Below are 17160 nucleotides of genomic sequence, written 5' to 3'. Positions count from 1 at the left end.
AAGAACATACAGAATTCTGAGTTCAGAACCATAAATCTATTTTGTTGTCTCATTTGTTATACAAAACACATTTTTAACTTCTATCAAACTGTTCTATATGTAATCCACTTCCTTGTGTTTTAACAAGTAAGCAAAGCTATGTAAAATCCAGTGCTTCTCAAGTATCTATGTACACTGGGGCTACAGATGAGACCCAGGAGGTTGGCTGCCTAGCATCCACAGGGCCCTGGGTTCAGTCTTCAGCGATGGATATCATGTACACACAATTCAATGTATTATCGTGGGCCATGTAGTCTTATGGATTGTAACTTCAAGTACAAAAAATAATACAAATGGGAAACTTATCAAATGTGAGTTAGACCTGGACATGGGACTGATCCCTGGAACTCTCTCTGTAGGCTAGGCTGGCCTTGAACTCACAGAGATCACCTGCCTCTGTCTTTTACGTGCTGGGATTAAAAAACATGGACTACCACCACCCAGCTTCAAAATACTCTTTAAAACAATTTTTTAAAAGCCAGTCATGAGGATGTATGCTTATAATCCCAGTACCCAGGTGGGTGAAGCAGGGTAGCCAAGAGTTCTAGGTCAGCCTGGGCTATACAGTGGGTTCAGTATGCAGGTCAGTCAGAGCTACATATTGAATTTGTATAGAAAAAGAATACATGTGTGTGAGATTTCATATATATATATATATATAATTTCACATATATATGAATATACATATATGTATATATGTGTATGTGAAATTCTCTCTCTCTCTCTCTCTCTCTCTCTCTCTATATATATATATATATATATATATATGAGAATGAATAAAATGTGAGTTTGATAGTTTGACAGAAGCGGGGAGACGAGAGGCAGGAAGGGAAGAAGATAGAAACAGGGAGACAAAGAGACCTCAATAAACTAACCACTAAAAAAAGAGAGAAAGTGGTTGGAAAGCAGCTCATTTGCCTAGGTGGACATGTGGCTCCCTCTGCTGGCAGGTCTGATCCTTGCATGCACAGACACGAGAAGTTTGTCTTCCTAGCTCCAAATGAAGGACCTTCCTTGATCCACGCTACCTTTCAGGGGTATCACAAGCACTGTGGCTCCCGGCAGTTCCCCTTCGGGTTAGATTTTCTATTGACATCCTTGCGTGTGTGACATTGGGAAAGGAAACCACTAGGACACACGCCCATCCTCTAAAACAATTTGTGAGTTGCTGTGGATTGAACCCAATGGCTCCTGTGTGCTACCCAGGGACCCCTTGAACAACTATGCCTAGCCGGATGTGCTGGCACGCACCTTCAACCCCAGGACTTGGGAGAGAGAAGTATATACCAACCTCATCTACAGAGTGAGTTCCAAGACAACAGAGGTTTTTTGTTGTGTTTGTTTTAAGGTCTTAGGGAGCTGGCTCAGTGGTTAGCAGCACTGGCTGCTCTTCCAGAGGACCCAAGTTCAGGCCACAGCACCTACCTGGGTGCTTACAACTCTGTAACTCCAGACCCAGGGAGTCTCATGCCTGTCTGGACTTTGTAGTCACCACTGTTGGAGACATAGGGAGTTGGGACTATAGGAGACCCTGCCTCAAAAGCATGATGTCTTAATGAGCTTCATAAAGCAAGAATATAAAGTTCACCATCCTATGAGTTTTATCTTTGCTGAACAACTTTGAAAACAAGCTGTGCTGGTGAGATGACTCAGCAGGTAACGGTGCTTGCCACCAAGCCCGAGTTCATATGTACAAGAGGATGTTCTCTGGACTCTACCTCTGTGCAATGGGTGTTCATGTACACGTGTGTACACACACACACACACCTGTAATGAAAACTTATTTATTTATTTGGAGACAGGGACACTATATGGTCTAGGCTAGCCTTGAACTATATAGATCAGACTGGCCTCAAATTCACAGAGATCCACCTGCCTCTATCTCTCATGTGCCTGGCTTCCTTCCTCAAATTTTTACTGTACAAATATACAGCTCTTTAATGAAAGGTTGAGCTTGAAGTACAAACTAAAGGCCTCTTGAGTTTTGGTAACAAATGTACACATTATATAGTGACTTCCACATTAGCACTATTTAACACACACACACACACACTCATCCACAAAATAAATGTTTAACAACAACAACAACAAATTGTTAAATACTTGAGGGGCTGAAGAGATGGCTCAGAGGTTAAGAGCACTGGATGCTCTTCCTGAGGTCCCAAGTTCAATTCTCAGTAGCCACATGGTGGCTCACAACCATCTGTGATGAGTCTGATGCCCTCTTCTGGTGTGCATGAAGAGAGAGCACTTATACATATTATGCATATATGTAATATTATATATAGTTATATGTATTATATAATCTATAACATATGATAAATAAATCTCTAAAAATACTTGTGTATAAATATCGTTCTTATGTGACTTGATTTTATATATAGGCACAAGCCATGTATTATACAACTTAAGTGTAAATCTTGGATACTCAAATTTATAGGCTGATTGCTCTGACCCGACATAACAGAACTGCACTGTGGGTTCTCTCTCTATTATCTATTTATGTATTCACGTACTATCTGTGCATGGAGGTCAGAGGACAACAGGCAGGAACTGGTTCTCACCTCCCACCGTGGGAACTCAGGTTCTTTAGCTTGCTAGGAAGCATCTTTTCCCACTGAGCACTCTTACCAACCTGATTCACACACGAACATTTAATTTACTCCTTACTCTCCACAGCCGTGAAACTCCCCCCCCCCCATGGCTTCAAGGCCGCATCATTCACCCCAATGGTTTTAAGAAAGGAAATCACCATTTCCAGATGTGAATACCAAGCCCAGCGGTTTCTACTTGGCATAGTTGCTACACTTAATTGTTCAGCCCTTCAGAGCAGCAACCGTGGGGGCTGGGGACCCGCAGAGAAACCTACGGACTGAGTTCTTGCCTAGCGTGTGGGCCACCTTGTGACTCATCCCCAGCATCACATCAGACAGGTGGGATGGTACACGCCTGCAGTCCAGCCCTCAGGGAGTAAAGGGTGAGTTGAAGGGCATCCACAGCTGGATACAGCAAGCTCAAGGCCAGGTAAAGCTACATGTTCTATGGAAACTTCATCTGGGGGCAGGTGGGGAGATAGCCTTGTCACATAGCTCAGGCTGGCCTCAAACTCATATATGAAACCACCACACACCCCGCCCCAAAAGTTTTGCTTCAAGCATGCTAGGATTATGGATGCTCACCAGTCAGCCAGTTCTGAAGCACCATATTTCTGTACTATGTCTCAAATGTTTATATAAAAGGCCTTCTTTGAAGTCACATGCCTGGATTTTGGTTTGTTTTGTTCTGCTTCTGAATGCTGGGATTACAGGTTTGAGCCACCATGCCCAGCTTTCTTAGTATTTTGAGATAGTCTCATTATATAGCCCAGGCTAGCCCTCATCTCTAAACACTCCTGCTTCTCTGCCTTCCAAGTGCTGGGATTACAAGTGTGCAGCCATATGCAACCTGAGATGATTGCTTGACAGGCACGCTGCACACCCAGAGGCTCAGGCAACATCTGTCTTGGCTGCCACTCTCCTCCACAGACATCACCTCTTTCCTGACAGGCTCTCTCACTGACCTGGAGTTTACCAACTAGGCTAGATTGGCCGGCCAACAAGCTCTAGGGACTCTAACACACACACCACACACACACACACACAACCACTCCTAGTGCTGGCCTAAGTGGGTTCTGGGAATCAACTTCAGGTCAAGCTTGAACAGAAAACAGGTTCCCATGTCTCTAGCCCCTTATTCTGTTTCCTGGGACAGACTTGCTTTGTAATCCAAGTGGGCCTAGCACCGAATTCCTAAACCAGGCTGTGTCTGAACTCATGAATCAGCAGCACAGGCTAGCCCGGGATTCGTGCTGCAGGTCTCCTGAGTGCTGAGTGTGCTACAATAACCAGCTATAGTGCATTATTTCATAGCCTGGAGAGAGGGAGGGGCACAAGAGCTCAAGCAGGGAGGGAGGGAGCAGGGAGAAAGGGAGGGAGAGGAGGGAGGGGGAGGAGGAGAACTTCAAATCCATCTTTGTGTTAGGTTTTTTTTCTTCGAGTTGATTAAGTCTTCACCAGCAACCTTTCACTCACTGCTAAAGATGCTGAAATCTTAGGAAGACGACGTCATTAACGAAAAGATAAGGAGAACATAAGCACACACACAAAATAAAACATATTTATTATGCTAAAGAACAGATTTTATTATTTTCCCAAAACACTAAAATAGCCCATGGCATAGTAATTTAGGACACAATAGAAATGACATACAGTCAGGTCCCTAACTCTCCCATGGCTGTTTTTAACTCTGTCTTGGGTAGGGAGGCTTTAAAATGTCCACTCTTTAAATGACCTTTATTAAAGTTACCAAACCACAAAGGGAGAGTCACTTTGGAAAAAAATCTTAACGTAAAAGAAATCACAAGTCCTGGGCCGGTGTAAAGGAAAACGCTTCATTGCTTCGTTTGCCGTCTGTGTTCTGTCGGCAGGAAAGCCTCAGACTCTTCTGTAATTGTAAATTATCCTAAATGTGATATTGCAACTTCTCCAAAGCGCCTCCACTAAAAACTGCAACTCAGGCGGAAGGAGGGGCACATGTGAGAAGGGACCTCTGGCTGCAGGTCACCGAGTCTGTACAGTGCAGAAATGGCAAGCAAGACTCTTCATGACCGAAGCAAGGCTGACAAGAAGTGGAGGGCATAGCCTACAGGCCTCCACTTCCATCAGATGGCCAGAGGGGAGCTGAGGCAGGTGGCATCCGGACGCTAGCCCTTGAGGATGGGTCTTCCATGATTTAGAACTCTGCGATAAAGGCTCCTGTCTGATCTTATACGGAGCAGATCAATCATTTTCCCGGGGGTGAGGGGTGGGGAGGGGTTCCCAGTTCTGGGCATCTTTCCGAAACGATTGAGAACATGCTCGAAGACGTCCCTCTGCATCAACCACCGAGGTGCATCTGGTTCACAGGAAACAACAGGAACTGAACGGCTGCAGCATACGCCAGACTTAATGCAAAAGAAACTGTAAGACCACCTTTATTAAAGTTAATCTGCTATTTTTATTGCTCTGCTTGAACCTTAACTATGGCATCAGAGACTTGCTAATCTGGAAGATTGCAGAGCCAGTGACCCCACAACTATCTGCGGACCATCTGAAGTACTTGAGAGCTTTCTCATCTTTTACTGTTTCCTCTGAAAGCACGGGATTGAAACGGTCAAGGGACACACATCTCAGCTCGTCTTCTGGGAGAACTTTATAGTAGGGGTAAGCATACGGCAGCTGGCACAGCTCAGAGTATCGGTGAGACAGTTCTGACCAGGTGCCTAGCCCCTTGGGGACAGCACTCAGTGGGTCACCTCTTAGGAATCGCACTTCCCTCAGTTTTGGATGGCCTGGCCGTCCTGACACCCAGGACTCTCCTTTGAGGTATAGTCCACAGTTGTCAGTGGCTCTGGGCTCTCTTCCTGGCCAGTCACTTCCTAGTGCATCCCCAATGCCACGGGACACCCCGGCTAGTTGTTCTTCTGAAGGAGCGGGGGACAGAGCCACAGCCTTGCCGAGGGAGGCTGCTGGGGCTGAATTTCTCCCCATTGATCCCTTCAGAGACTGAAGCACTTTGAAGCCACCATGACACAGGAGGCTGGCTTCGCTCTGACCATGCTTCATTTCTGAGGCTGCCGCCACCGTGGCCCGTGACTTTCCATGGCTATCTGCTACAGGCTGGTCTGTCCAAGAAGGCACAACTGATGGGCTGGGGTTCCTTTTCTGACTTCTTTTCTTAAGGCCACATGCTAGTTTGTCCGGGTCACCTCCTTGTGACTGCTTGGCCAAGCAGACACCCAGGGTCCCTCTCCCAGCCTTCATGCTCTGTGCCCTCTGATGCAGTGAGTCGGGTGAGGCCTATCAGTCAAGGATGGCCTTCAGTGGATCTCAATGTGAACCTGGAAAAGATAATCAAATGAGAATTCTGTGACAGAGGGTTAGTAAAACAGTCACACACACGCAAAATATCACCAAATACCAGGTCCTTGCAGAGTAGGGCCACAGAGCTGCACAGGAGCCAGACAGCGAGAAGCTCTGTCCACTGTCATAGGTCGCCTTGAATTCCAAACAAGATGGAGAAAGGGGATCATAAGTTCAAGGCCATCCTTGGCTACATAGCGAGTCTGAGCCAGCCTGTGCTACACTGAGACCCTGACTCAATCAGATAAGTATACAAATCAAGTACACATAAGATACAAATCACCAGTCCCCTTGGGCTAGCCTAGTCTTATAAAGCTCCCAAGCGCATGTCAGGGCTACAAAAGAATCAATGCTGTTAACTTATGGCAAACCACCCTGCCCAGCGGAATGTGACAGAGAGAGATGAGCTGATTTCCAAGTACTGGGAGTCAGTTCCTCCACACCCGCTCCCTTCACCCCTGCTGAAGATGTTCATAGCTCAAAATATAACCGAGGAGTGGAAGAAAGCTCCCTGCTTTGTCCAAAATCCCCAGGGCAATCTGGGGCCGGCATCTTCCACCCCAACCCTTCCCCGTGTGAGGCAGCCAACCTGCTAGATGACAATAGGCCTGACCCAGTTAGCAGCTGCTGCCCTGCCGGAAGCCTGTCTCCTCACCTTCCCTAACCCAGGCTATTAATGGCCTCAGGCACCTGACAGTCCAGACTACCACTGCTTTGTAACCTAAAAATATCCTGCTCCCAATACTTTCCAAAGCAAATTAGCAAGGCTGCTCCTAAGGGGACAGGGAGGAGTCACAGTGAGTAGGGCAGTGGGCCTCAGTGACAGCTCGAGCACACTCTAGACAAGCCGCCTGCAGGGGTGCAGCATGGGTAAGTGGGCCCTGACTAGAGGCTCAGGCTGGAGGAAATTACGAGGGAGGACGAGGAAGGGTGCCAACACCACCCTTCTGAATGAAGCTGACTCATGACCACACAGAACACGTCACTGAATTTCTTCTGACCAGACAAGCATCTCTGCATCACACCAGCTGTGCCCTACAGCCACGCCTTGTCTCCTGGTAACATATCTGCTCAAAAGCACCTTCAATAAAGAGAGGCTCCACCCAGCTCAGGAGGAGCTGGGCATCCTTGTGTCGTGCTGTGGGCTCCGTGAGGGAAAGCATGGAGCATGCTCTCCAGCAGCAGCGGCAGCTTTTGTATCAGGGTTGGCGAGTGTCTCGGGACAAACGAGAAAGGTGGCTGGGAGGTTTGGTAAAGTGAAGAGCAGAAAAGGACCCTCAACGGACAGTGCGTCTCAGTGGGCAGCGAGTTCAATTCCCAGCACCCAGGGATCCAATGCCTTCTCATAGACCCTGTGGCACACATACATACCCACAAATAACATTTTCAAATTAAGATGAAAATAAGGGCTAGAAAGACCTCAATTCCAGTTCCACAATCCATGGGAAGGCGGCTTTTCTTCCCAGCACCAGGAAGGTAGAGACAGGCAGATCTGAGAGTCTTGCTGGCCAGCCTAGCCTACTGCACAGTTCAGGCCAATGAGGGAGACTCTCTTAAGAACCAAGAGGGCAGCACCTAAGGAGGGCCTGGAGGTTGTCCTTGGCCTCCACATGCACTGCCTTCAAAAGTTAGAGTGGACCTGCTGTGGCCGTGCGTGCCGTACTCTCAGTACTCAGGAAGAGCAGAGAGAGGAGGGTCATGAGTTCAAGGTCACCCTCAGCTTTTCAGGAAGTCTGAGGCCACCTTAGGGCTACCTGTCTCTAACCCTCCTCTCAAAATAAATATGGAGGGACAGGAGATACAGCCCAATGGTAGAGCGAGTACTCTGTTATGCAAAAGGCTCTTAGCTGACTTGGTTGTTTTGTTTTGTTTTTGAGACCAGGGTAGCCCTGGCAGCCTAGAATTCACTCTGTAGAAAAGGCTACCCTTGCTTGAACTCAATGAAATAAATCTATCTGCCTCTGCTTCCCAAGTGCTGGTGTGCACCACGAACCTAGTTAAGGCTTTCATTGATTTCAACATCAACAACAACAACAACAACAACAACATACACACATACATACACACCACACCCCAAGCTCAACAACAACAACATACACACACACACACCCCAAGTTGAAACGAGCCAAGTGAGGTGCTATATGACTGTAATCCAGGTATGGAGGAGGCCAAGGCAAAGAGGCTCTTCAGCTGGAGACCAGCATGGACTACATGGTAAGACTCTAGTTCAAAGACATATGAAGTAGGCACCAGAATATTGTGAATCCCTCACACCCTGAGGGTTGGGAAGGACTTTCTAGTGACAGCAAACACCAAGCATTAAAAACAGATTATTAAACTTTGACTCAAAAAAGAAAAATGTCAGGGTATGGAGAGAGGATCCAGAAGTTAAGCGCACTGGCTGGGACTGGGGCCGGAACTCAGCACCACACGGCTGATTCCGAGCTCCTGTAACTCCAGTTCAGAGAACCTGACGCTCTCCTTCGGCCTCTGAGGGCCCCAGACACATGTGCGGGCACTCACACCTACACAAGGATTAGAGATAAAATTTTAAAAACCGTTTTCAGGGTGTGCATGGTAGTACAGAACTGGAATCCCAGCACTTGGGATGATGAGGAGAAAAAAAATTTCTAGCTCAAGGCCAGCCTGGACTACACAAGGAGCTCCTGTCCCAAATAGGTCAGCCTAGACTACACAGTGAACCGTCTCAAACACCCTTCCCTCAGAAGTAAACAAACAAGCGTGACCCACAGGCAAAGCCAAAATCCGAGAGGCTAAAACACTGTTTACTCCTACAGAGTGTCTCAGACCTCTGTGCCTCTGCGCATGCGCCCCTCCATATGCATTTTTAGAGGAAGGTTAAAGCAGGGTCTTACATCGCCCTAGGTATGGGTGGCTGGTGTCTCAAGGTGTGCGGCAAGAGGGCCATTCTGGGTTCAAGTTCTGCGGAGATACATGAAGTTTAGAACAGCCTGGATATAAAGTTCTGCGGAGATACATGAAGTTTAGAACAGCCTGGATATAAAGTTCTGCNATATAAAGTTCTGCGGAGATACATGAAGTTTAGAACAGCCTGGATATAAAGTTCTGCGGAGATACATGAAGTTTAGAACAGCCTGGATATAAAGTCAGGGTCGGGGTAGGGAATGGGAGTTGGGAAACCCACTCAGGCTGGGAAGATGTCTGGGTGGGTAACAGCACTTCCTGAGCTAGCACGAGGACCTGAGTTCAAATCCCCCACATTTAAAACAAACACACACTCAAAAAAAGGTGACCATGGCAGCACCTGTAACCCCAGCATCTCCAGGATGGAGACAAAATCCCCAGCAGCTGCTGAAAGAGCAGGCTTCCAGTTCAGTGAGATAACATCTCAATGTGCACTTGGGTACAAGCACACACACACACAAATGTGCACACAAATGCCCACAGCAACATTACTCAGTGAGACAGTGACAACAACCCAAAGGTCCAGCAGCCAACTGGAGATTATCTGGAGAAATGGCAGCTATTAATAGATTCCAAGTGGGATCCAGCAGTGGAAAAGCACACTGGTGGAAGAAACTGGGGCCAGCCAAGTGCTAGTGCTTACACTAGGAGAAGGGGCAAAGGTCTGCAGGGCTTCCTAGGACTGTTTAATCTTCCTTCCTTCCCTACCTATCTCCGTGTCTCTCTGTCTGTCTGTCTGTCTGTCTATCTATCTATCTATCTATCTATCTTGGAGACAATCTATCTATCTATCTATCTATCTTGGAGACAAGATCTCAAATAGTCAGGTTGATCTCTATCTATCTATCTATCTATCTATCTTGGAGACAAGGTCTCAAATAGTCAGGCTGATCTCAAATGGCTATCTAGCTGAAGGTGACCTTGAACTCCTGGGACTACAGGCCTAGGACACCTTGCCTTGGTTGTATGATGTCCTAGGGATGAAGCCTAGGGCTCAGGGCATGCTAGACAAAGTCTCTTCCAGCCAGGCCACAATCCCAGTGCCCATATTCATCTACTCATCCACTCACCTGTCCACAGACTTGATGCTGCTGTCTTTGGGCCACTGTGTATTAAGACTGGAGTCCTGGACTTTAAACCATTTTCAAACCTCTCAGGTAGACTTACTAGACTGTGCGTTAAGTCCATGTTCAACTGTGTGAAGAACCACCAGACTCCCATCCAGCAGCACAAAACGACGGAGGACAGCCACTTAACATTTGCTCCTGCAACCCCTCCTCCCACCGCCGCCCTGACAACAGCCATCCCAACAGGTGTGACGTGGCCTCCCACTGCTGAGTGGTGCGCTTTCTCCTACAGTCCAGGATCGTCTCAAGGACACACTGGCCATCTGTCTATCTTCTCAGACAAACCTCTACTCCAGCACTCTGCCAATGACTGGATTGGGCTGCTTGGGGTTTGTATTTTATTTATTTATTTATTTTTAATTGTAAGAAATCTTTCTGTATTTAGGATATTAATCCTTTACCAAATTAATTTACCAATAAATGCTTTCTTCAGTTCTTGAACATGTTAGAGATGGACCTAGGACCTCATCATCCATGCTAAGCTAACATCTGACCACTGGCCTACATCCTTAGCTTCTCTCCATTCGTTTTTTGTTTTTTTTTGTTGGTGGTGGGTTTTTTTGGTTTTTTTTGTTGTTGTTGTTGTTTTTTGCATGTAGAATGAGTTCATATTTCCTCGAATTTATTGCATCTTACAAAACTATCAGGTGAAGAAACTGGTTCTTCTCTCCCCAGGTACAGGCACGCCGGGGCTGGAGCCCGGAGCCAGGTACAGGCACGCCGGGGCTGGAGCCCGGAGCCCAGGACACACAGGGTAGCCCCAGAAGGAAAGCAAGCACTTTTAAGCTCATTTGTTCCTATCACCTTAGATAGGATAACTAGCTTTTAACATTAGTATAACTAGAGTGAGCTCACATGCTTTAAAACAGCTGTTCTGTGTGTGGCGGATACACATGTGAGTGAGTGCACGTGTCAAGGTCACAGGACAATCTCTGCTGTTGGTTCTCACCAATACCACAGCCCCAAATCTGTACACTGTACCACCTGCCCGAACCACACACAATTATTTCTAGAACTTTCTCAGAAACAAGTCAAGGGAGCCTGCCATGGTGGTACAAGCCTATAATCCCAGTGTTCAGAAAGATGAGGCAGAAGGACTTGGGGTTCCAGTAGCCCAAGCTACAAAAGGAGTTCTAGGTCAGCCTGGTGAGACTGTCTCAAAACAACTAAGCAAGTCGGGAATCCAGGAAAGAGGCCGGGGAGCCGGCTTGGAGGCTAGGAGTGTTTGCTGCTCTTGAAAAAGACCTAAGTTCTGTTCCCAGCACCCACACCAGGTAGTCACTAACACCTGTTACTCCAGCTCCAGAGGAGCCCACATCTTTTCTGGCCTCCAGATACACCTAGATAAACAAACAGACAACATTCCAAAAATAAAAAAGAATGTAGGTGCTGGGCCAAGCAGGATGGCTCAGCAAGTTAGGCAAGGAACGTTTCCTGATACCAGGCCAAGCCTGATAACCCAAGTTTGATCCCCAAGACCAATGTTACAGAGCAAGAACTGATTTAGACAAACCATCCTCTAATCTACACACACAACTACAATAACCAAGAAAAACCAAGAAGAGCTGTCCCTACGCCCTTTGCACCAATCTACCGCTCTCTTCCGGGCTCGCTGTCCCAGCCTGCAGCTAGCTCCCTGTTGTTCTGGGATTGCCCCAGATGTGGGTCCTGTGACAGCTTGCCCTGTCCACACTCTACTCCTCCAGTCAGACATCAATGTGGTCACAGACCTCACCTCTGCCAAGGTTTTGCTCAAGTGTCCTCTTATCAATGAGGTCCTCCCAGTCTTATCAGAATGCCAGCCAACTTCCCTCCCCCCTTAGAAGACCTGAAAGATTTCCATGTGATGGGGAAGCTCTGAGAATGGGTGGTGACAACTGCCCAATATGGAAAGGTTTTAATGTCCCTGGGTTCTACACTTGGCTGCTATGACGCTTTTGCCTTTTGAGATGCAGTTTCAGGTAACCCAGACCGGCCTCAAACTCACTGTAGCTGAGGGTGACTCTGAGCTCCCCATCCTCCTGCCTCTGGCCGGCCCCTAAATCATAAGCTTGTACCACTGCACCTAGTTTGCAGGATGCTTCCTCCCTTGGCATCTCTACCTGCTAGGATTCCAGGCCTGTAGCATGATGCCCGGTAAAGCAAAAACTCATTAAGTACAAGGGGAGAAAAGATGTCCAAGTGGTGAGGCGGCACAAGACCCATGGAGCTATAGAGTTGAACAGGTTCAGAGAAGAGAGAGAGCAGCTTGGCCCGTGAGCCAGCTCAGTGGGGAAATGCGCTTCCTGCCTCATCGCTAGAGTCTGAGCCCCAGGACCCACACTGTCAGAGACAAGAAACTCCTGCAGGTAGTGCTCCGACCGCCACACATGCATTATGACACCCCACGTGCACACGCACGCGCACACACACACACACACGCTCATACACACGTGCTCACAGAGATATAATAGAAAGCAGAGACTGGAGCCAGAAACCAGGGATGGAGCTCAGTGGGAGAGTGGGTCCAGGCCTCGGCTGGGTGGGTGGTGGTGCATGCTTTTAATCTGGGGCAGAAGCAGGCAGATCTCGAGTTCAAGGCCAGCCTGGTCTACAGAGCCAGTTCCTAGACAGCCAGGGGAGAAACCTTGTCTCAAAACCTTAAAGGGGGGTGGGGGGGAGTTAAGAGCATAGAAAGCAAAGACAGGTTCAGCGCCTTGCTGAGCACAGGGCCGCCAGGGAGAAAGCAGCTGCAGGAGAAGCAAGGTCTCCTGCTCAGTGGTTACCATCAGTGTTTGCCACATCTCTTCTCTGTTCTTTACAGGCCTTCTCTTTGGGTGACCTGGGGCTAAGACGCTCGAATCCGTGTTTCTCATGGGCTGTATAAGTAAAAGGTTGTAGGTGTGGCTTGTCCAAGAAGGCATTCATGATACTATGTTGGTTGGTTCATTTTGGTTTTTTTTCAAGACAGGGTTTCTCTGTGTAGCCCTGGCTGTCCAACACCCGGCTTTTCTTTCTTGCTGGTTGGGGAGGGACAAGGCATCATATAGTCCAGGCTGGCTTTGAACTCCAGATCCTCTAGCTTCTGCTTTCCAAGTGCTGGGATTACAGGTGTGTGCCGCTATGGCCCACCCAGACAGCTTTTACTGTCTGTAGTGATTGGAATCGATTCTCACTTTGTATATCTGTATGAAATTTCCATGGCATATGAGAAAGTGGAGTGCTAGTAACCTCAGATGATTGAGGCTTGTTTAAAAGCAGGCCTCAGTGGAAGAGGATGTGCCTAGACCTGCTGGCACTTGATGCTCCAGGGTGGGGTGGTACCCAAGGGGGACTCCCCTTCTCTAGAAGCGGAAGGGGCAATGGGGGAGGAGTTTGTGGGGCTGGGAGGAGCAGGGGGCTGTGATTAGGGTGTAAAGTGAATTAAAAAAAAAAAAAACAGCACTCTCTTATTTTTCTTTCTTTTTTATTTGAGACAGAGAAACTGTGTAACCCTGGCTGGTCTAGAACTCACTACCTAGACCAGGCTGGCCTTGAACTTGGCAGAGATTGCCTGGATTTAATTTTTAAGACTTTATGTTATTTTTAATTGGGTGCGGGGTGCCCTCGGAGGCCAGAAGAGCTTGAGAGATTCCCTGGAACAGGAATTACAGCGGCTGGGAGCCACTAAGCTCCAGCCCCCCTCCAACCCCTTTTCTCTATCTTGGGACAGGGGTTCTGTTACTATGTTGTCCACCAAACACAGACACGATTGCATGTGCCAGCAAGATTTTGCTGAAGGGACTCTGATATAGCTGTCTTGTATGAGGCTATGCCAGTGCCTGGCAAATACAGAAGAGGATGCTCACAGTCATCTATAGGATGGAACACAGGGCCCCCAGTGGAGAAGCTAGAGAAAGCACCCAAGGAGCTGAAGGGGTCTGCAACCCTATAGGTGGAACAATAAAATGAACTAACCAGTACCCCCAGAGCTCATGTCTCTAGCTGCATATGTAGCAGAAGATGGCCTAGTCAGCCATCACTGGGAAGAGAGGCCCATTGGTATTGCAAACTTTATATGCCCCAGTACAGGGGAATGCCAGGGCCAAGAAGTGGGAGTGGGTGGGTAGGGGAGCAGGGCGGGAGGAGGGTATAGGGAACTTTTGGGATAGCATTTGAAATGTAAATAAATATCTAATAATAATAATAATAATAAAATGAAGTGTTTTGTCGAAGATCTGTTTTGGCTTGTGAGCCTGACTGCTTTGCAGGCTTGTGTGTCACAAGCCTGCCTGGTCCCTAGAGAGCTGGAACTGAAGCTACAGATGGTTGTGAGCCATCTTGTGGGTGTTGGGAAGGAACCCAGATCCTCTGCGAGAACAGCAAGTGCTCTTAACTGCTGAGCTGACTCTCCAGTCACAGAATATTAAAGTTACAACTCTTCTGAGTCCACAAATCCCTTCGACATCTATTCTCTTGTTCGATCATCTTTCAGATTAAAGAGCTCGTTAGTATGGCTAAAATGCCTCACTGCTGGGCTAGGGATGCAGCTCTGAGGGAGAGTTAATCTTCAGTGCGCACAGGCCTTGGAAGCCATGCCCAGTACTGCCACAGGCCCTAGGAACAGGAGATTTAAACACCCGGGGAATCAAGTCCTACAGGGTCCAACCCTTTAAACTCATTCCAGTTCCCCTGAACAGAGGAAGGGAACGATATGCTGGAGGGAAAAAGGCTGTGAGCTACTGGAGTGTCCCCTAAAGTCAGACTGCTTCTCATTACACTTCCCTTTACCCAAAATCAGAACTAAACCCTCAAGTTCAGTTAGAGATTGTTCACAAAGGAACAGAAGTCCTAAAGCCTTCAGGGGAACTTAAAGCATCAGGTATAAGAATTTCCAGTATAGCCCTGTCCCAGAGCCCCTCTCTCTCTCCCAGAAGATGAACAGGCTGCATTTGACGAGGTCCAGGATCAAGCCTGAAACCCTTACAGGGGCTTTAGAAAACCCTGCTCTGGCTAGGCAGTGGTTCATGTCTTTAATTCCAGCATGTGCCATAAGGAAAAGGAAGGCAGGCCTCTGAATTTAAGGTCAGCCTGGTCTCCATAAGGAATTTCAGAGTTCCAAGCTAGCCAGGGTTGTACAGTGAGACGTTGTCTCAAAAGAAAAACAAACCAACTCTCCCCAAGCTCTTGGAGAGACGATTTTACCCTCTGCCTGGGCCCACTTGATCCTGAATTAAGAGAGCCCATGTCTGGATCCCCAAATTCTCTCTAAAACAGGTTCTACCTGAATCCTAACTTGATGTGGAGCCCACAGCTGCCCTTGCTATCGGTGGGCCTGCACTAACTCACAGCTCACACCACTGTTATTATAGATCTGCTTCCCTCCTCCCAAATGCATTTGCCTTCCTTCAGCACAGTGCACACTCCCCATTATGAAATATGGATTTGAATCACCTTTCCAGAGATGATCTCACTGTCCTACAAACAGATGCTCAATAGGAAAACACCAGGAATGGAATCTGCCCATTTATTGCTTATAAAAACCATGAGCCTTCACCACTCTTGCAGGGAAGAAAGCCGTGCTCCATTACAAAAGTTCCCTCTGAAAGAACTGAACTGTGAGAATGTCCCCGCCAAGGAAGACATTCGCCATACCTAGGCGCAGGAAGAGAGTGAATGAATGTAAATTTTGTAAAGAGGAGGAGTCCCTGACAAAGCCTACTCAGTCATCTTGGTGCAAGCTGGGTGAGTGGAGGTCATATCCACATGAGATGGCTAGGCATGGGCCTGCTGTGGTCCTGTTTAAGGATGCCAAGACATGACAGATATGTTCAGAAGACTTCTCTAGGGAGCCAGAGAGATGGCTCAGCTGTTAAGGGTGCTTGCTGTTCTTGCAGAGACCTGGACTCAAGCAGTTCACAACTGCCTGCAACTCCAGCTCCAGAGGATCCAGTGACCTCTTCTGGCTGCCGCCTCCTCCTCCTCTTCCTCCTCCTCCTCCTATTCCTCTTCCACCACCTGCAGATAATCACACATAGATCCATACATACACATAATATATATCATACACATTACACACACTTACACACACACACACACACACACACACGATGCCTCTAATTGACTAGTGTAAAACAGAATACACAAAATTCCAGGCTAGCAATTAGAATAGCCTGGACTCGAGAAGGGTACACAGAGAATTGAACACATGAGGACATTTTAGGGGTTTTGTCTAGGGTCTCGAGACATAGCCAAAGGTGAGCCTGGGGCTGAGCCTCTTACCTCCACCCTCCAAATGCTAGGATTATAGACATGGATCACGGTACCTAGTTTATGCAATACTGGAGACTAAACCCAGGACTCTGTGCATACTAGGCAAGCACTCCACCTCCTGAGCTACAGCCCTAGCCCTGTTGTTTGTTTGGTTTTTGTCTGTTTGCTTATTTTTAATGTTACAGAACACAGCAATCCAAGATATAACATTTTGTATTAAGTACGCTCTTGTAGTCTTTCATGTAATTTTCTTTCTTTCTTTCTTTCTTTCCTTCTTTCCCCCCTTCATTTTCTCCTCCTCACTCCGGCCCCCACTTGCTCTGGCCCATAGGTTTGTTATTTCTCATTACAGTTGGTTGTGAGCCACCATATGGTTGCTGGGATTTGAACTCATGACCTCCAAAAGAGCAGTCAATGCTCTTAACCACTGAGCCAATCTCTGTAGCCCTCATGTAATTTTCTAACCAAATACAAATCATATGTAAAACTGGACACCAGATTCCAAAATGGGACTGGATGGGTCAAACACAGACTGCAGACAACTTTTGCTTCATCACCAAAGGTTTTTTTGTGTGTTTTGTTTTGTTTCCTTTTTGAAAACTCTGAGCTAACTTGATGTTCACAAATCAGGAAGTCTGATTTCTCTCGGAGGTGGTTACCCGATCTGGCAGAAACACTGGAGCCATGTTTCTACAGGTAGGTAATTGGCAGGAACACAGGCTTTCTGGTTTATCTTACTTCCCACACCCAGCACTCATTTGTGGCACCTGTTGTAAAGGCTTGACGGTTCTGCCCCATGGCCTGATATCACTTAAGATGCTACAAGCCCTGCTCATGCTTGTCTAACATTCACAAAGTCCCGGGTTGATCCCGGCAGC

At 47.5% G+C, this 17160-nt stretch overlaps 1 protein-coding gene across 9 annotated transcripts in view; it reads right to left on the bottom strand.

The window, feature by feature from the left end:
* Positions 1-4194: 4194 nt before the first annotated feature.
* The window catches only part of Fam220a (family with sequence similarity 220 member A), a 14571-nt gene continuing 1605 nt past the window's right edge, over positions 4195-17160 (bottom strand). For 2 of the 9 annotated variants that reach the window (XM_029477977.1, XM_021162534.2), the window contains 2 exons: positions 8855-8921; positions 5868-5956 (listed from right to left, as the gene is read on the bottom strand). In XM_029477977.1, coding sequence (XP_029333837.1) covers positions 8883-8921 — 39 coding nt within the window. In that variant the 3' untranslated portion in view covers positions 5868-5956; positions 8855-8882. Of the gene's footprint in view, positions 5957-6036; positions 6204-8854; positions 8922-15993; positions 16028-17160 lie in introns of those variants that run through there. The other 7 variants (XM_021162533.2, XM_029477975.1, XM_029477974.1 and 4 more) reach the window with 6 other exon arrangements.

This window comes from Mus caroli, chromosome 5 (genome assembly GCF_900094665.2).
Source record: "Mus caroli chromosome 5, CAROLI_EIJ_v1.1, whole genome shotgun sequence".
Lineage (NCBI taxonomy): Eukaryota > Metazoa > Chordata > Mammalia > Rodentia > Muridae > Mus > Mus caroli.
This window is presented reverse-complemented; position numbering and strand designations above follow the sequence as displayed.